This window comes from Lithobates pipiens, unplaced genomic scaffold (genome assembly GCF_037356315.1).
Source record: "Lithobates pipiens isolate NorthernLeopardFrog02 unplaced genomic scaffold, aLitPip1_a1.2 Scaffold_3, whole genome shotgun sequence".
Lineage (NCBI taxonomy): Eukaryota > Metazoa > Chordata > Amphibia > Anura > Ranidae > Lithobates > Lithobates pipiens.
The window spans coordinates 20,469,654-20,490,980 of NW_027507790.1; the positions used below are offsets into that span (position 1 = coordinate 20,469,654).

At 43.2% G+C, this 21,327-nt stretch overlaps 1 protein-coding gene across 3 annotated transcripts in view; it reads left to right on the forward strand.

Moving 5' to 3' along the window:
* MYO18B (myosin XVIIIB) overlaps positions 1–21,327 on the forward strand; it is an 861,659-nt gene that overhangs the window by 435,557 nt on the left and 404,775 nt on the right. For all 3 annotated transcript variants that reach the window (XM_077461361.1, XM_077461362.1, XM_077461363.1), the window contains 2 exons: positions 4,106–4,249; positions 4,351–4,440. In XM_077461361.1, the coding sequence (XP_077317487.1) occupies positions 4,106–4,249; positions 4,351–4,440 (234 nt within the window). The remainder of the gene's footprint in view (positions 1–4,105; positions 4,250–4,350; positions 4,441–21,327) is intronic.

Consider the following 21,327-nt stretch of genomic DNA (forward strand, 5'->3'; position numbering starts at 1 on the left):
CACGGGCAGGCATAAGGGCTTACATGTACGTCCCTTGCCTCCCGCGGGTCGGGGGCCCGATCGGGCCCCCGCCCGGTGCCTGCGGCGGTCGGTTTTCGTCCGGGAGCGATCCGGGACGAGGGGGCGGCCATTCATTCATGGCCACCCCCTCGCGATCGCTCCCGACGAATAGAATTTCCCCGTGACATCACTTCCTCTCCTGTAATGTAAACACAGGAGAGGAAGTGATGTATTCTCTCCTCCGTGTCGGTATTTTTCGTTCCGACACGGAGGAGAGCGGATCGGTGAGTTGCACCAACACTCTACACACACAGTAGAACATGCCAGGCACACTCACACCCCCCCTTTACCCCCCGATCACCCCCCCAATTACCCCTGCCCCCCAGTCACAGTGACACCAATGTCATTTTTTTTTTTTGCATTTTTTTTTTTTGCATTGGTGTTATTTGTGACTGTAATAACTGTTAGGGCAGTTAGAGTTAGCCCCCTTTAGTTCTAATGTACCCCCCTAACCCCCCCAATAAAGGTTTAACCCCGTGATCACCCCCCGTCGCCAGTGTCACTAAGGCTGGGTTCACATTGCAGCGGTTTATGAGAACGAATGTGATTCGCACCGCACTGCAGTGCAAATCACATCCGATCTCTGTGCGATTCGAGTTCAGCCATTCGCCGCACCCGCCGCACCCGCCACACCCGCCGCACCCGCCGCAAATTCGCACGGGACCCTTTTTTTGGCCCGCAGCAGAATCGGATCGCATGGGTGTTCACACCATGCGATCCGAGTTTGCAGATCGCACTGTGATATGCGAACTGATCTGGGGGTGTCAGTAACATTTCACTGACACTCCCAGCAGTTCGCATAGGGCAGTGTGAACTGCCGCCGGGAGGCATGCGATGCGGGAACCCGCCGCGGATTCGCGGCGTTTCCGCATCGCTCCAGTGTGAACCCAGCCTAATAAGCGATCATTTTTCTGATCGCCGTATTGGTGTCACAGGTGACGCTAGTTAGGCAGGTAGGTATTTAGGTTCGCCGCAGCTTTTTATAGCGCCAGGGACCCCCATATACTACCGCATAAAGCCCCCTGATTGCCCCCTAGTTAACCCTTTCACCAGTGATCACCATATAACTGTTACAGGTGACGCTGGTTGGTTAGTTATTTTTTTATAGTTTCAGGGCACCCGCCATTTATTACCTAATAAAGGTTTAACCCCCTGATCACCCGGCGGGTGTCATTTGTGACTAATAACTGTTAGGGCAGTTAGGGTTAGCCCCCTTTAGTTCTAAGGTACCCCCCTAACCCCCCCAATAAAGGTTTAACCCCGTGATCACCCCCCGTCGCCAGTGTCACTAAGGCTGGGTTCACATTGCAGCGGTTTAGGAGAACGGATGTGATTCGCACTGCACTGCAGTGCAAATCACATCCGATCTCTGTGCGATTCGAGTTCAGCCATTCGCCGCACCCGCCGCACCCGCCACACCCGCCGCACCCGCCGCAAATTCGCACGGGACCCTTTTTTTGGCCCGCAGCAGAATCGGATCGCATGGGTGTTCACACCATGCGATCCGAGTTTGCAGATCGCACTGCGATATGCGAACTGATCTGGGGGTGTCAGTAACATTTCACTGACACTCCCAGCAGTTCGCATAGGGCAGTGTGAACTGCCGCCGGGAGGCATGCGATGCGGGAACCCGCCGCGCATTCGTGGCGTTCCCGCATCGCTCCAGTGTGAACCCAGCCTAATAAGCGATCGTTTTTCTGATCGCTGTATTAGTGTCACAGGTGACGCTAGTTAGGCAGGTAGGTATTTAGGTTCGCTGCAGCTTTTTATAGCGCCAGGGACCCCCATATACTACCGCATAAAGCCCCCTGATTGCCCCCTAGTTAACCCTTTCACCAGTGATCACCATATAACTGTTACAGGTGACGCTGGTTGGTTAGTTATTTTTTTATAGTTTCAGGGCACCCGCCATTTATTACCTAGTCTCACTAGTGTACCCCTAAATTTAGGGGTGTCTACTTTCCAAAATGGGGTCATTTGGGGGGGGTTTGTGCCATCTTGGCATTTTATGGCCTTCAAAACTGTAACGCCCTTAGAAAGCCTGAAGGCGGTGCTTGGTTTTCGGGGCCCCGTACGCGGCTAGGCTCCCAAAAAGTCCCACATATGTGGTATCCCCGTACTCAGGAGAAGCAGCAGAATTTATTTTGGGGTGTCATTTCACATATGCCCATGGCATGCGTGAGCAATATATCATTTAGTGACAACTTTGTGAAAAAAAAAAAAAAAAAAAAAAGTTTGTAATTTTCCCGCAACTTGTGGCAAAATATAAAATATTCCATGGACTCAACATGCCTCTCAGCAAATAGCTTGGGGTGTCTACTTTCTAAAATGGGGTCATTTGTGGGGGTTTTGTGCCATCTTGGCATTTTATGGCCTTCAAAACTGTAATAGGTAGTGAGAAGTGAACTCAAAAATTTACGCCCTTAGAAAGCCTGAAGGCGGTGCTTGGATTTCGGGGCCCCGTACGCGGCTAGGCTCCCAAAAAGTCCCACATATGTGGTATCCCCGTACTCAGGAGAAGCAGCAGAATTTATTTTGGGGTGTCATTTCACATACGCCCATAGCATGTGTGAGCAATATATCATTTAGTGACAACTTTGTGTAAAAAAAAATAAAAAATTTTTTTTTTGTCATTATTCAATCGCTTGAGGCAAAAAAATAAAATATTCAATGGGCTCAACATGCCTCTTATCAATTTCCTTAGGGGGTCTACTTTCCAAAATGGGGTCATTTGGGGGGGTTTTGTACTGCCCTGCCATTTTAGCACCTCAAGAAATGAGATAGGCAGTCGTAAACTAAAAGCTGCGTAAATTCCAGAAAACGTACCTTAGTTTGTAGATGTGACAACTTTTGCGCAAACCAATAAATATACAATTATTGACTTTTTTTTTTACCAAAGACATGTGGCTGAATACATTTTGGCCTAAATGTATGACTAAAATTGAGTTTACTGGATTTTTCTAATAACAAAAAGTAGAAAATATCATTTTTTTTCAAAATTTGCGGTCTTTTTACGTTTATATCGCAAAAAATAAAAATCGCAGAGGCAATCAAATACCATCAAAAGAAAGCACTATTTGTGGGAAGAAAAGGACGCAAATTTTGTTTGGGTACAACATTGCATGACCGCGCAATTACCAGTTAAAGCAGCGCAGTGCCAAAGTGTAAAAAGACCTCTGGTCATTTACCAGCAAAATGGTCCGGTCTGAAAGTGGTTAAGCAGTGCGGGCTCAGGATGCATAGAAACAACAAGATGCTTGTGGGATGACGCTCCCACTGCGACCCCTTACCCCTATACGCGTTACGTCAAATGGGCTGCTACACCACCGTGACTTCTTCAGTAAGGGCTGGAGACTGAATGTCTCACCGCTGTTTGAAACTACACTTTTGGGGTTGATTTACTAAAGGTGCCAAGCAAGCAGTTCACTTTGAAAGGGAATGAGGTGAATCTCTTCTGACTGTTCAAGCAAAAATGCTTTTTTTTTTAATTTTCCTTGCATGAGATTGGGTGTTCTTTGCAAAATGAAACATCACCACATTTACTAAGCTTTGGGGCAAATTCCCATGCAAAGTGAACAGCCTATTTGCCATTAATAAATCAACCCCTCTGTGTCAAGGAAATAAAAAAATCTTCAAATACTGTATGGCCGAATGCAAGGCCTTATAGACAGACAAAGCTCTGACACCTTAGGCTAGTGGGGGAGCTCACTGCTAGGTACCACCACCTCACATTTCTGTGATGGGCTGTCTTACTGGCCAAAAGGAATGCACAAGAGAGCAAGGCTCACAATTATAAGGACATGCCAACATTTGTCCTATCACAGTGGTTTTGTGATTCAGCCATATATCTGGGGCTGCTGCAGACATAATATGTTAGACATTTTTCAAATATTGCTATCTGTATAAAAATAAAGTTGGCTGAAGATATCAGAAACTCAGGAAACTCAGGATGTGTTATAAAGCTGGAAAGTGGCAATTAGACTGTACAATATTCAAGAGTAATTTGTGTTTTCAGTTTTTATGCTTTTTCATCTTCTCTGTTTAGATTCAGATGGTTGCTCTCAAATGTATACAGAAGAATATCAGAAAATTCTATTGCATCCGAGAGTGGCTGTGGTGGCAAATCATGTCTAACATTCGTCCCTCGCTGACAGTCAATGTAGATGAAGCAAAGTTCCGGGCAAAGGAGGTAAGTAGCACAGTAAATGGAAACTTTTCCATGTATAACCTTCACACATTACTTAAGTGTATAGCTTGACATGAAGCACTGTTGTTTAACATTTCCCACAGGAAGAAATCATTGCTTTAACAGCAAAGCATGCAATATCTGAAAAGTCGAGAAATGAACTGAGACAGAATGTTGACCTGCTGGAGAGCAAGGTAAGAAGTTAGCTTTCAGTGACAGTCTGTAATTGGGAAAGAAGGAACTACTGCCTGCGGTGAATAGCTACAGGGCATGAATGTTATTTGCTTCAATCTAAGTCATAAAGGGCCAGTAAATATGAATTATAGGCTGGCTTCGTAAACTAACTGATCATGTTTTTCACTCAACATGTAACCATTTTTGGTGCTTAAGGAAACAGATCTACAGTAAATTTAACACTGAAATGTTACTGTCATATGTGAACAAATGCTTTTGTATGACGAGTGTAGGACAACTTGCAATGTATAGCCCCATACACACTATCAGATTTTCTGCAGATTTTTTTCCTTCAGATTTACAAAAACCAAAATAATATGAGGTCAAACCTTAGGAGTTTCAATGTGTATGCAATCAGGAAGGCCCTTGTACTACATGGTTTTGGTAAATCTGAAGGAAAAACTCAGCAGAAAATCTGATGTGTGTATGGGGCTTAAGTTTATTTGCTCACAAACTTTCAGGATTATTTTTCGTGATAGGACACATTCAACTTGCCACTGTCAATATTGACATAATGGTAACGATGTTTTGAAACACATAAAAAACTACCAGTAAGGAATACAAAACCTTAAAGAGATATATGAGTAATTTAACATCTGGGGCCCTTAGGCAAAGCCATTTTTGGCCATTTTGGTGTCTAGAATGGACATCGGTTGTTCCTGCCCATGCTACTACCAAATATAAAAATACAACTACACCTCGTTTATTTGCTCACAAACTTTCAGGATTATTTTTCGTGATAGGACACATTCAACTTGCCACTGTCAATATTGACATAAAGGTAACGATGTTTTGAAACACATAAAAAACTACCAGTAAGGAATACAAAACCTTAAAGAGATATATGAGTAATTTAACATCTGGGGCCCTTAGGCAAAGCCATTTTGGCCATTTTGGTGTCTAGAATGGACATCGGTTGTTCCTGCCCATGCTACTACCAAATATAAAAATACAACTACACCTCTGCTACCATTAACATGTTTTAGTATAGTTTTCTATAACTTTATACCTTATACCCTATACCCAACATAGGTACCCTTAGTTATTTATTTTTCGCACATATGCATACACCAGAACATATAGCCGTTTCTCTCCCATGAAAATACTTTTGCAGCTCAGTGTGGGCTGGTCACAGAAGGCCCTGAATGACTGAAAAATATATATATGCTTAAAATTCACTTTTATTTATCAGGTGTCCACCTGGCATCCCTGCTTAGACACCCTGCTTCGTTTTACAGTTTGTAGAAGCCAGTGGCCAATATATCATAATGTGTTCACACATACATTTTACATAATTTTTGGCTGGAAGTTTGCAGTAGAAGCAGCTGTGCAAGTTTATATGTGGGTTAAAAAAGGAGAACATTTGGCAAAGTATAGTGAGTCAAATAAACACACAGTGTACATTTCAGAAAATAATTAAGTGCAATATTGCAAGGCTTTTTAGGTTAAAGGTTGCTATTTTTCAGTCCACTCAAGCTGCATTATGGGCAACTACTTAATTTAACTATGCCTAAAAACAGCACTATGTGATTGTTATCTGCAGCCTTGAAACCTTCTATCTGCATTCTGTAGCACAGGCCCTTGTAGTTAGGCTATATATTAAAGCAATAGACTGACCAACAGTACATGCTTTTGCAAATACTACAAATGCACAATGGGGTAATTAGTGACTCATGTTAATTAGCTACATATGTTTGTAACTGTTAATGAAACATGAGGAAATGTTTTAGAACACTTCTCTGGAAAATTAACAAAGGAGTCATGTTGTACTTTAGCAGCCTGCCTCAAAAAATGCAACATTTTTAGTGTCATAGTGTAGCAAGGCTCTTTAAAGGAACTTTGACCCAAAACCAAACACCTAGACATAAGAAAGCATGCCTAAAAAGGTATTCCATGACTCATATGCCCAGAACTTGTTGTAGGATAAAGTAAACCCAAAGATTAAAGTAAGACCACATCTTACCAAGGCACCTTCTGTCTGTGTTTGTTGGTGTGGCACATATACATGTCCAGGAGAGCCCTCCTTGAAGCTTGGACATCCCAAACAGTGCCTTCTGTCACCATTGTTAAACGAGGCCTGCAATCACTTTTATACCTGGAGAAGTAGGACACCATAGCCCAAAATTGCGCACCCACAAAATGCTTCTTTGAGTATTCATTCTCTACATCAAAAATAGTTCATCTGATGTCCTCCTTTCATTTTACTGAATGGTATTCAAAAGTAAATCTTACCAATTCGCTGGGCAAACTTAAGCTTCCCTCTATTAACCAAATGCCTGGACCTAACCTTCCATTTCCTTCTTTTATCCCCACTCAAGTGCCCCCTAGCTATGTTTATTTATATATATATATTTTCTGTTGCTCACAGGAAATTATGCAGATAGAATTACCTATGTATTATTGCTTATCTGATATGCTCACTTAGGTAATAGCACATTTTTTAGAATCAAGCATTATCCCTGTCATCCATGCTTCCCTTGACGTTTTGCTTATTGAACCAGACAGGGTTATTTACACCATTGTGACCTCAGCCTTTCTTTCTCTGTCTTGGTCATATTAGTCTGTACTTAAAGGCTGATTTCACCTGTTGTTTTGAGATTTTATTCTGCAGTTTTTTTGTAAGGGCCATGTGCCCTGATAACTTGGTTTGATACATGGGTGATTTTGACTGGATAATAATGGTAGATAAGTGATGGACTGGATAATAAAGTGGTAGAACCACAGAAGTCAATTAAGCCATGTGTAAAGGCAATATTTATTTAATCAATAGACAACATAATAAATTAAAAAGGTGAAGATAAAAAGCATAAAATAAGCCAATGATACCACTATGGCTCCCATGGGCATTGAGGGGTTAACACTATCCAGAGGACTGGCTGATTGAGCATAGAAGGGCACCAATGTCCATGCTATGGAAAATGGAAACCTGGTCCAGGGATCCCTGATAGCTGGGAGCCGGAGCACCGACATGCCTGGGAGATCCCACTGCTGCTCGCCGACCAGGGGAGCCGAGCCATTGGTTCTATGACAGCAGTCCTTTGTCTTCAAAACAGCATCAATTCTTCAGGTACACTTGCACACAGTTTTTGAAGGAACTCAGCAGGTAGGTTGTTCCAAACAAGAATGCCACAATGTTTGCTCTCCTGCACTGTGCAATAAGTCTCAACGTGGTGTCAAACTCCTATTTCCACATATTAGTGTATAGGAGTAATGCTCTCCTTGTGACAAAGGTTGTTATAGAACCAATGGCTCAGCTCCCCTGGTCCCTGGCTCTGCTTCTCTGGTCGGCTTTACCATTCTACCACTACAGGTAATGACACCTCCAAGGCAGTGACAGCGGATCCTCCAGTCGGGTCTCCTGGTTGGCTCACACCAACCCGGAATGAGTGGCAGTAAGATATTCCAGGCACGCACACGCTCCGGCTCCCAGCCTTCAAGGATACCCTGGACCAGGTTTCCATCTTCCATAACATGGACATTGGCGACCTTCCATGCTCCATCAGCCCGTCCTCTGGATGATGTTACCCCTCAATGCCCATGGGAACCACAGTGGTATTGTTGGCTCTTTTATCCTTTTTATCTTCACCTTTTTAATGAATTATTTTGTCTATTGATGAAATAAACATTGCCTTTACACATTACTTAATTGACTCCTGTGGTTCTACCACTTTATTATCTTGTCCATTGAGCATTGTCCACCAGTTGTTTTCTTCTATGGCAATTTTTTTCCACATGTTATTGGTCAGCTGCACTGATTCGGGATTAGTCACAATGTTTTGGTTGCTTCACCTCATCCCTTGAGTCACAGTCCTTAGCGCTTAAGGAACTATGGGGGTTATTTACAAAAGGCAAATCCACTTTGCACTGCAAGTGCACTTCCAAGTGCACTGAAAGTGCACTTGGAAGTGCAGTCGCTCTACATCTAAGGGGTAGATCTGAAATGAGTGGAAGCTCTGCTGATTTTATCATCCAATCATGTGCAAGCTAAAATGCTGTTTTTTTTATTTTCCTTGCATGTCCCCCTTGGATCTACAGCGACTGCACTCCCAAGTGCACTTTCAGTGCAAAGTGGATTTTCCTTTAGTAAAAAAAACCCCTATGTCTCTTTCTCTTGTACCTTCCTAATATTGACCACTTAATAAATAGGATAGTCAAATTTAGCTTGTGGAAACAAGATGATCATCCAGACAAATTCAAGATCTCTCAAGCCACTGTCAGCTCCAAGAGTTTCATATGCACCATAAGTTGAGCATAGAAAAGAGGATGCAATACATAATTGCAGAACAAAAATACATACTATCACGCTCATGTGGTTTGGTGCTCTCACCACACACTCTGGACAAGCCAGCCCATATAACACAGCAGGAGTGCCGCTACACTTCCTGCTTACACATCCATGTAGCTTCTGCATTAATGCATCATTAAGTTCTGGCCCAATGTGTTTCATAATTAAAATTCATCAGAAGCAACAGGTATGATGGGCTGTATGATGAGTTGAATGATGATGGTCTGCCTTCACAAAATAATGGCTGTTGTCTGGTGTGTGCAGGCATTCGTCTTTATGTCTCCCTTTAATGCATGACAGTCAATCAGCTTCTAACTTCAGCTTGTTCAATTAAGTTTAAAAAAAAAAAAACTGGAAGTGGTTTGGTTTCTATGCAAAGCTGTACCAGATTTGGCACTCTCCAAATTTAGTAAGTCAACCCCAATGTGAAAATGAGGTCCTCTTTAAATTATTCAATGCAAAGTTTTTGTCATTTTAAAATACAGAGCAGATGTCATTTAATCTGAAGTGTGCAGCCTTTCCCAAACTTCTCATCAGGCATAAATGTGCTCAAGTGACTAAGAACATGATACAATGGTTTCTACAAGGTGCACACACATCTATGTTTTAAAATATGAAGTACTTATATGAAAATATACACATTCATATTTATTTTTATAATTAATATGTTTGGTAGTGTTTTCATTCTTATGTTCTTATGTTGCAGACATCAATGTATTTTCAGGTTGCTGAAAATCATTGTTTTCCAGTATCATTTGTCTGTTGCAACCATGGTAACAGTGGAGATCGTTCTGAGCTTTGTATATTCCCTTTAACCTCTGAGACACTTCATATATCATCTGTTCTTCTCTCTGAAATGAAGTGTCAGCTTTGCAAAATAAATACATTAAGATATATTTCTCTATAGTATATCCTTAGGTACTGTATAATGGTGCTAAGCTGGCTGTAGGTCCAGATAGAAGGTGCCTTCAGGTACCTGAAACATATTCAATTCCTTTGTAAAGCACCCAAGTAGATTCAAATTGTGGATGCTGTATAAAGGAAATTGCAACTGTAGAACTAACCCCGAAGGAGCTGCTGGTTTTATTCGGGCTTACCGTTACCTTACCTGCTCGCCTCTTCGTCTTAGTGGGGTCTCGTTGGAAAGTAGCCCAAATGATGATAAATCTGACACAGTCCTTTTTTAAGATTTATTTAGGAATAACACCAAAGAAAGACACAACACACAGTCCTTCAATAGAGGGTTAGAGGGTAAAGGGGAGTTCAGGCACCTAGTAATTGCGGGTTAGAGGTATTGGTTAGATCCAGAGGACAAACAGATCCACGGACTGGATCCAGCAGTCACCAGATAGGCCCCTCTCACGTGACCTAGCAGCCAATGAAATGCTCAACAAAGTCTCTGCCACAGATTTGTCAATTAAACTTAGAGAGTTTTTAGGAAGAACTACCATACAGTATCGGATTCTTTCAGCCGACCCGATGATACTGTAATGATATTGAGCCGGGTTGCATCCTTAAACTGAGTTTCCAGGCTCCTCCATAGATACCAGCCGTGCGCCCGGTCCTCCAGCTGAGAAGTCCTCCCCTGGATCCTCCAGTTTTCTTGGCTTCTCTCCGCAGGCGAGAAAGCACAGGACCACCCCTGGATCAGTAGAACCCAAGACATTCCTGGGCCTACACTCTCAGTTGCGAAGCCTCAGGCCAGCTGGCCCCGAGGCGCAGATCCATGCGACACAGGCCCCAGGCCAGGAGGACCATGAGGTCGGGTTAGAGGACCCCAAGACAGGGACCCGGAAACAGAGAGACCCAAAAAATGGTGTCGGCACCTTAATTACCCTCTCCCAGAATGCACAGTAGGGAAACCACATCCACTGAACTATTTCCGAGCAAGAGGTGGCATTCAATGCATCCAGCTTGTTGCTGTTCCACACCCACCAACGGTGACAGCGACACCTACGGTCAAGTGCAACCCAGCTGGACTGGTACAGAAACCAGAACTTTTAGAGAAATTAGTCTGAGCCAAACTACAGCTTCAGACAATTAAATTTGAAAAAAAAAACAATAATGTCTGCCCATCAAGAGCAGGACACTACACAACTAAAACCTGAATGAGTAATATGCCTATGTCCACCACCCATATATTTCTATTGGTGGAAAGATGCAGGTGGTGGGAAAGGGTTGGGCTAAATTGTGGCCATGCAGATTGTGGTTGCTATTCTGTTTATAGAGCACTATAGGACTTAAAGTGGAAGTAAACCCTTCTATCGTTTTCAGTCAAGGAAGCTGCCATCTTGGCATCTAATGATTCTTCAACTGCCATAATGCTGCACATGTGATCAGTTATGAAACCAGCCATTGGATGGTTTGAAAGTTTGGTTGAGAGCACAACCAATGTGAAAGTTAGCATTTCCAGCATGCCGGGAATGTAAGTGTTTTTTGAAACTGGATTTACTCCCGCTTTAAGGACACTGTGGCCTAAAGAGGAACTTTGAGTAACTTTACAATTACGTATGTGTAAATTCCTGACCTGTCACAATATACAGAAACAGAGTATAATTTTTCAGAACAATTCTTCTTTTATCATTAAAAAGTCATCCTTGGGCTTGAGTCTAATTACTTTGCTTACTGACTTAAATTATGTCATCAGTCTGATGTAAGCAGTAAGAAGCATTTCCTTAAAGTAGAACTAAAGGTCATCTGTTTCCCACTGGGGAAATTTCTCTTCACTTAACCACTTCAGCCCCAGAAGAAGTTTTACCCCCTTCCTGACCAGAGCACATTTTACAATTTGGCACTGCGTCGCTTTAACTGGTAATTGCGCGGTCATGTAATGCTATACTCAAACGAAATTTGCTTCCTTTTTTTTACCCCACAAATAGAGCTTTCTTTTGTTTCTATTTAATCACAGTCACCTCCTACAGTTTTTATTTTTTGCGCTATACACAAAAAAGCGGCAAATAAAAAAAAAAAAAAAAAAATATATATATATATATATATATATTTAAAGTTTTGCTACAATAAATATCCCCAAAAATGTTTATTTTTATTTTTTTTAATTCTTCATCTGTTTAGGCCAATATATATTCTTTTACATATAATAATAAACATATATTGATGGGTTTGCACAAAGGTTATAGCGTCTATAAACTATGGGAAAGATTTATGGCATTTTTATTATTTTTTTTACTAGTGATCTGTGATTTTTAGCGGTATTGAGACATTGATACAGACAGATCGGACACTTTTGACATATTTTTGGGACCATTGACATTTATACAGCGATCACTACTATAAAAATGCACTGATTACTGTGTAAATGATACTGGTAGGGAAGAGGTTAACACTAGGGGATGATCAAGGGGTTAAATGTCTGTTCTAACTGTATGGGGTTGGGACTGAGTAGGAGAGGAGACATATCACTGGTCCTACATATTAGGAACAAATGACATGTCTCCTCTCCTCTGACAGCACAGGGATTTGTGTGTTTACGAAAGCAATTGCGCATGGCCATCAGTGATCGCAACTGCCAACCATGCGCATTGAGTCCCCCACTGTGCAGCAGGCGCATGCGAGCGCCCTCTGGTGGCTCTTAAAGGAACCACGTACGCTATGGGGTTTCACGTAGGGGAGCCATTCTGCCCCCGTAAATAGACGTGAGCAGGTCAGGAACTGGTTAATGTCCTATAGCCAAAACAGAAAGTGAGAGGAAATCTGCCCAAAGTGAAGGAATCCCTGGTTTTCACTGGAATTAGTGTCCCCATTGGAATATTTTCCCTCTGTTCCTGTTATGGTAACAACCAGAATTAGTTTTTTATTTTGCTTTCGGTGATAATGATAAACAGAACAAATAGAGAGGGTGCATCTCCATAATGGGGTGCAGACAGCATTGAAAACCTGACAGGTTTTCTAATATCTCTCCACTCTATCCAAACCTAAAAAAAATGCCTTTAGTTATACCGTAGTTGCCGGCGTATAAGACGACTGGGCGTATAAGACGACCCCCTATTTTTCAAGTGAAAACATAGGTTTTGGGCAATACTCGTGGTATAAGACTACCCCCCCTTCTGAGGCAACACCATTTTAAAAAAACATTGGAACGATTAAAAAATACAAAGCAAGAATGCCAACTACTCATCCGCCATGCTGTGTTATGTCATAAAGTAAATCAAACAATAATAACACAAACAGAGATCTATTGAATGCCACAACTCTGGAAAGTAGACTTTTTCACTAACCAAACCTATACCACTTTTGGGTTACTTTCTATGGGAATTGTCCACCAAAATGCATTTAATAACCCCTCTGTCATATGTCCCAGATTTACCTGTCCCTCTTGGGTGCCTGGGACTTCAAAGGAAAACAGCAGGATGTATAGTAGTAGGAGATCAGTGAATGGATTTACCCAGGGAAGTATGGTGAGCGGTGTATTATTTTAATGAATACAATGCCTGCTTGGATTGGCAGAGGCTGTAGCATCACCAGCCCTTGCCTCTCTCTCTCTCTCTCTCTCTCTCAAAGCCAATCCGAGCAGGCTACTCTATGTAGCCTGCTTGGATTGGCAGAGGTTGCTACTCCAATCCAAGCAGGCTCTGTATTCATTAATAGAATACATTGCTCGCCGGGATTGGCTCAACGGCGTATACTGTTTGTAGTTGAAGCCACATACAGTATTAGCAGACATTTGGGGGCTGACATCCATCGGGCAGCATTGTATACCTGTATACCCGGCGTATAAGACGACCCCCGATTTTTGGACATTTTTTTTAAGTGTAAAAGGTAGTCTTATACGCCAGCAAATACAGTACTTTAATCTCCTCTCCCCTCAGTGATTAAACTGCAGCAATGTAGCTTAGGCACCAATCACAAAATGAGAGGCTACAGCAGGGCATTATTCTGTATCGGATATTTGTGAACACAGCCAGGAATTATAAAGGCACCAGGATTTGCATGCCTGTAACATCCATGAGCCTGGATCTCAGTCAAAGATATGCTGACCATGGATAATTTCTGAATAAAGATGATGCCATTCTTATGATGGAAAAAGAAGATGAAGGTATTGTAAGGGAAGGTACCTGGAAGTCTTACACATTACTTAGCATTTCGTGAACATAAAGAAAAAAATATATCTAATGCTAGGTCCAATTAAACACTATTACGTCATCTAGATGGTTTGTTTTAAAGGGTCATGTCTAATAAATAATTAAATGTGCCCATATTGCAAAAAGCACAATTGTGTCTTTAATTGTTTTTTTGCATTGGAGCCTTCAAAACATTGCAGACACGATCAGTGAATTGCATGTGCAATGCTCAGGCAACCTGCAGACTCTTCATCCCTAGTCTATACCTTACAAAGTTACGGAGCTAGAGGAACTATCAGTGGACTACAAGTGTAGTGAAGTCACCCCATATGTGCTCCATTGAGAATTACGTTTCCCTGTGTCATGGTGGAAGGTGGGATTTATAGTTTGCTCATTCAAAGATCTTTGTGAAATCCAACTTAATGATGTGGCTGTGCAGGCAGAGCCACACACAGCTCCATCAAATTCAAAATTGACAGGAGCCAGTGGGGAGCAGAACCCTGTGATTCTGTAAGGGGGCCATGGTTTGAGGGTGAGGGACTGCAGACTCTGACCATGTTTCATGTTACACTCAAAATATGGGTGTAACATGAAGTAGTACCCCATAAAGAAAGCAGCATTATTCTTACTTTCAATCAATTTTTATTTTTGAAAAGGCACGTACAGATATGCATACTTAACGTTTTTCAAATTTCAGTAGGGTAGGCCTCCTGCTATATGTGAACAAAACAGTAGTCAACAATCAACATAAACAGAGGTGTGTAAATATCAAAGGGGTTAACAGTATATAACTCTGTGCAAGCGGCTAAGAAATAAAGTGGTCTAGGGATCTGGCCCAACCAGAAACCGGTGCAGTAGTCGGATGGGTTGGGGGTCCCCATCCCCCCGGCACCCCTATCTGGATCTGACTGTGTCGGGAGAGAAGTGAAGGCCCCCAAAACCCCCCGGCCCTCTCAAACTGGTAGCCTCTGCACAATTTCAGGATGGGAGATTCCCTATTGAGAACCAGGTCTGAGCTTAGTTTATGTTGGTCACAGACCTATCTGCGTATTCAATGTAGGTAAGTTAGAAGAGAAAGGATAGTAAAAGAAAAGGAAAAGGGTGTACAGAGGGATGGGGAGGGGGACGCGTCTTAGATCAGTATGGGTAAATGACGTAAAGATGTGCGACTTGCCGAGCAGGAGGCTGTCAAGGCCCTTTTAGGGCAGTGGGTCACAGGGTGAGTGGGGAGGCACTCCTGGTAAAAGAGAGACTCCAACATAGCTGGCCCAAGGCTCCCAAACCCTGCGGAATTTTATTAAGGTAGCCATCAAAATACTGGTAAGTTTTTGCTGAGACATGATCCACGATATCTTCCTCTTATCTGCTAGGAAAGAGGGTCTGTGTTTCCATGCTGCTTCAATTGAAATTTTTGTGCCAAGGAGGATAAAGTGGACCAATTTCTGGACTGCCCTGGGAAGTGAGGGGGATGGAGCATTCAGCAGAGCTACCTCTGGGGTTCTGGAGATCTGGCAAATCGTAACCCCGTATATCATATTAAAGATTTTTCTCCAAAAAGTGTGGAGCATAGGGCATTCCCACCAAATGTGAGCCATGGATCCTAGGTGTTGATATCCTCAGAAGCACAAAGGGTTTGCCGTAGGATAAATTTCTGCCAATTTGGTAGGAGTGAGGTACTATCTTGTTAACAGTTTAACACTGGCCTCTATGAGGGAAGTGTTCTGGACACCTTGAAAGGATCGAGTTAGAGCAGCATGCCAGGTCTCCAGACGGAGGTTGAGTTGGAGGTCCGCCTCCCAGTCTGTCATGTAAGGGGTTTTGTCCGTTGGGCAAGTGAGGGCCGAGTAGATTACTGAAATGCCACCCCTCTGCTCCATAGTCTGTCCACACCATGACTCATAACCAGTAAATGCGGGCGGGAGGGGCTTTTCCTTCCAGATCAAGTGGAGGAAGTGGGAGATTTGGTGAAAGGGGAACCTTTCCCTATCAGGGAGCTCCAGGTGTTTGATACAGTAGTTTAGAGTGAGCGGACCCTTGGAGGTGAAATAGTGCCTTATCCGGTATAGCCCCTTGTCCAGCCACTATTTGAAGGCTGATATATTTAGGCCAGGCGGGAAATCTGGTTTGCGAAAAAGGTGTGCTAGAGAGTGCCCGGCTAAGACAAGATTCGGTAGGAGGTGTAGGGAGTCCCATAGAGAGCATGAGTGGGAGAGGGTTGGAGAGAGGATGGGCGGCCTGGTTTTGCGAAGCACCATAGTAAGAAGTCCAATGTATAAGAGGGGGATGGACAGTTGGGCCAGTCGAGCTGCTAGGTAGTATTTGTGCAGATTAGGGAGACACAACCCTCCCCTGCACCTGTGGAGGAAAAGTGTGTTCTGTGAGAAGCAGTAACCCTTATTGGCCCATATATATTTTAGTATCTTACTAGACATTATTCTTAACTGTCCAGTGATCTGATCACTGAAACTTAGCTTTGTGTGTTCTGGCACATTATCATTCTCTGAACCCTGCTGATATGCAACAGTTCTAGGTGTGTTAAGCCCTCCCACATAGTAAAACCTAAGTATACAATATAGTGCAGCACTAAAATTAAAGAATGCATAAAAAAAGGAACCATAATAAAAATACGGCACATAAATTATTCATTAAATTAAAACCAGAGAAAATCAACCAGCGCTAAGCAAAAAATACACAGCATCAAAAAAATCAAAAATCATTCTGTAACTAGAATACTGAGGGTCAAATTACCAAATGCCACAATAAACAATTTTAGAAAGGCAGTACAGCGCAGATGTTAAACCTAGTACAAACTAAAAATATAATGAATAAATAATAATAATCTAAACAGAATGTCCGATAAACATCAATAATAAGGAGTTACCTAGCACTGGGGCGCAGTGCGTGTTAATGTGAGTGCATCTTTGTTGTTTTAAATAAATGTATCATTTTAATCAGAGAGCACTAGATGTTGCTATTCTATTTTTTATATGATACATGGAGTTACTATGATGAGGCTGCGCTAATGGGATATGAGATATGACAAGCCCTAGGAGTGACTAATAAGAGCTGGATCCATCTGTTAACCCTTGAAGGTAAATGCTGTGTGAGACCTGTCTGATGTTTCAGGGGTCCATTATTTGAGGTGAGAGGCCAATCCTGTCGCTGGTGGAGGGGATCACTAAAGTCACCCCAATTTGTTGGATAGATGACCTGACACATGGGACTTCTTTTATTGATCTCATCGTTCCTTCTTATTATTGATGTTTACGGACATTCTGTTTAGATAATTATTATTATTTATTCATTTATATTTTTAGTTTGTACTAGGTTTAAAGCGGAGGTCCACCCTAAAGTGGAGCTTCCGCTCATTGGAACCCTCTCCCCCTCCGGTGCTACAATTGGCACCTTTCAGGGGGGAGGGGGGTGCAGGTACCTGTACAGTACAGTTATCTGCACCCACTTCCGGCGTAGATTCTGCAGAAGCTATGCCCCTTTGCGCAGAATCTACGCCCCTTTCCGAAGGTCCCCCGCTGCCTGCTGGGAAACACGCGGATCCCAGAGACAGCTGGGACCATCCTTATTGCGCAGCGCGACTCGCGCATGCGCAGTAGGGAACCAGGAAATGAAGCCGCAAGGCTCCACTTCCTGATTTCCATACCCAAGATGGCGGCGGCAGCACCCGAGAGACGATCGAGAGATCGGCTTCGGGTGCCGACATCGCGGGCGCGCTGGGCGGGTAAGTGTCATTATTTTAAAAGTCAGCAGCTGCGGTATTTGTAGCTGCTGGCTTTAAAAAAAAAAAAACGGCGGAACTCCCGCTTTAAGCTCCATGTCTTTCTGCATACCTGTAGATGTATTTGAATTTGGTGCCTACTCTACTGAAAAGTATCAGTTCATTTTGTGGGCTTTAAACAGACTTGTTAAATGTGATTGCATGTATTTATATGTGTTTGGTCGAGTTTCACTACTCATTTTAAGCTATTTTGTTTGAGTTTCAGTCTTGAATAAAATAGACATCTTTTACAAGAAGTGTTTGTACATAACCTCTGGGGCTTGGAAAAGGCATTAAATTGCAAGAAATATGTTTTTATTAATTAATTAATTAACTGTGTTCTATTTTTATCTGTTATAATGCCTAATAAAGTAAACACTTTTATCTGTATGATATTTGGGTGCCGACATCGCGGGCGCGCTGGGCGGGTAAGTGTCATTATTTTAAAAGTCAGCAGCTGCAGTATTTGTAGCTGCTGGCTTTTAAAAAAAAAACAAAAAACGGAGGACTCCCGCTTTAACATCTGCGCTGTACTGCCTTTCTAAAATTAGTAGTAAAAAAAAAAAAGAATCAAATTGGTGTCACCCATGAGGAAATGTCAAAGAAAATCCACCATTAATCTGTTATCCACCACCAAAGTGTAAGGCCAGCACGCTTACAGGAATTAGTGGACTCAAATACCAAAGTATTGAGTCAAACAAGTGTTTTGGAGGATCAAAATCACTCTGACAGGATCCAAACATTCCTGATGGCTAGCTGTCAAGTTAATCCACAAGGTATCACCTCTCAAAGGACAGGCTCCCCGTATATAGATACCCTCATCAGGAAAGCTCACAATTCACAGGTACATGTAGAGAAACAGCAAGCAACTATTTAAAACATTTTATAAAAAAAAACAGGTGTACACTTACACAGATCTACTTGTAAACAGTGCTGAAAATATATGTCAAATCCATGGAATATAGATAAAAACAAACAAATCACATCATACACACAAACTCTACACACACACTACTGATACTCCATCCAACGTTTTTCGTCATTTTGGACATCATCTGATCATCAGCATATTATTGTGTGGATCACTTTTCACACTTTTGAATTGTTTACAGTGGTTTCTGTTTATAATTTTCATTTAATGAATATTTTGTGCACCATTTTATTGTGGTTCCTTATTTTTGATGCACTCATTCTTTAATTCTAGCGCTGCACTATATTGTATACTTACTGTATGTTTTACACACTATATGTCTAGTGAAGTGCCAGCAGCTATGTATATTCTCTAAGCACAGTTTTTGCACAATTAGCATCAAAACCTGACATCAAGGAGCTGTATAAACCATGGCAAAGGTCTTATTTTTGTTTATGTTCCCATTGGGGAGATATATTTTTACATATTGTGTTGTCTAGAGGACAGGAAGTGTAGAGAAATATCCTCAGTGGAGATGTACACAACAATTAAACCTTAAAGAGGAGTCAATGGATAGGCAAATAAGGACCCCTACAGTTCAAAGACAAAGGCTTTACTGCAAGGTTATTAGTATAATGATTTATTCAATCTGTAGATTTGAAACCCATGAATGTCACCCTTTGATTAATTTTGACTGAACAGGAAACTGACAAATCTAGTATGTGCAAGGTAGAGCTAATGTGAGCCTCTTTCAGTGTTGGGGTAGGTATGTACTGAGAAGGTGAAAAGATGGTTTGGGGCACAACGTTATAAAAGTACTTTTTCGTTGACTTCCGGTTCCGGCGCCGCATGGAGTGACTGCTCCTTCACTCAGCTCCCGCAGCGCGACCCTATATTCAGCTTATAAAACCGGCCGAGCGGTTGGGAAACCACCAATCCACCCTTCTTATAGCCTTCTAAGCCATGGACAAGTACCTGGAGAAGTCCGGCGCGCAAACGAACGCGGCGTCGCCCGCGACCGCGGCACGGCCGCAAATTGAGGCCCCGGCTTCGGCCTACTCGGCTACCTTCTCCTCACAGCGCTCTACAGACATGGAGGTGAGCAGTGACCCATCCTCCCCTCGCCCTGCACAATCCCCACTGACCTCTCAAGCTCCTCCATCCCAGGGCACTCTCCCCACAACCCCTGCTGGTGATTCAACTACGGAACACATTGCCCAGGCCGTGGCTGCTCTATTATCCCCCATGATCTCTGCATCGGTGGAAAAGGCCGTAAATGCAGGCATGCAACAATTGAAGGCCCAAATAGGCGAACACCACACCAGACTAAATGACCTGGAACACCGCGTATCAGACATGGAGGAGGAATTGTACCAGGCCCAAGCCACTGAACGCTCCCAGGACAGGACGAACCAGTACATCTTACAGAAGCTCGATGATTTGGAGAATAGGGCCAGACGGAGCAATCTGCGATTCGTTGGCATCCCTGAGTCGCTTCAGACCTCCGAATTATCTGACTTTTGTGCGATCCGCATCCCAGAAGCCCTGGGCCTCCCGGGCCCCTGCACGGTAGAGAGGGCCCACCGTATGGGTCCCGCCGCACCTGAACGCAAATCCCCCAGACCCATAATCGCAAAGTACCTCAATTACTCTGACAAGGCCCTGATCCTACAGAAGTTCAGACAAACCCGTTCTCTTCAATTGGATGGAATCAAGGTCCTGATTTTCGCCGATTATTCCATCGAGGTCTCCAAGAAGAGGAAAGCATTCCAGCAGGTGTGCTCGGAACTTTTCAAAATGCAACTCAAGTTCTCCCTGGCCTTTCCGGCTGTCCTGCGCCTCAAAGCTCCAAACGGCGACCAGCTGTCTTTTCAGGATCCCTCCGAAGCGGAGGCATTTCTACGCTCTCTTCACTCGGATTCGCACCCCCACACCCCATCCAAGCCATCATCGCTTAACCGCTCACTGGACCAACGGAGCCCGCGGAAAGACTCGCCCAAACGGTTCAGGCCCTCTGCCCCGGACCGCCATCCCCGTGATACCCCTCGGTGAGGACATGGCAGTCTCCCTGATTCCTCCTCTGCTCGCCTTTCCGGCGACCCTTTTGCCGGGTCCATCAGACTTGTAAGTTGTCTTGTTGGGTTTTCATTCATCCGACCAGGCAAGGTCGATTGCTCTGCCTGATGCTTACCGGGTCTTCTATTATTTTTAGGCCCCGTGCCAAGTTATGCTCCTATGTAGCAATCAAACCACCGTTGTTCTGTCTTCCTGGCCACCTCTACATCGACTGACTCTTTGTCCTCGCTTAGACGTGGCCCTGCCGCTATTGCGGCCATTATATATGTTGTAATTTTTGGTTACACTAGTATCTTTGTATGTTTCTTTGTTTTTCTATACGCTCTTTTGTTACGTATATTTCTACGGTCCACAGTTTCTTTTATATATATGCTCCCCCCGTAAACTACCCTGTTTTCTTTTTTTGGGTCTTTTTCCTAAAATGCTTAAGTTTCATATCTATATGAAGCTCCCTCCTTACATGACTTATGACGATATTGTGCTCCCTCTGGACTCACTGTGCAAGACTGGCGCCATACCATGGCACGTATTCTTTTTTTTTGGCTCTCCCCTAGCACCTTTTACCGTGCTCATACTCCCACCCGAGTGCTTTTACTCTATGCCTTGGGTCGTGCACTGGGGGCTGGCCTACACAGTGACTCCATGCGGAAAAAAGCGAAGTTCGCTCCAATGTTTTTGTTTATGTATGTGTTTCAGTTTATTCCCCATCCCCCCTGCCCCCCCCTA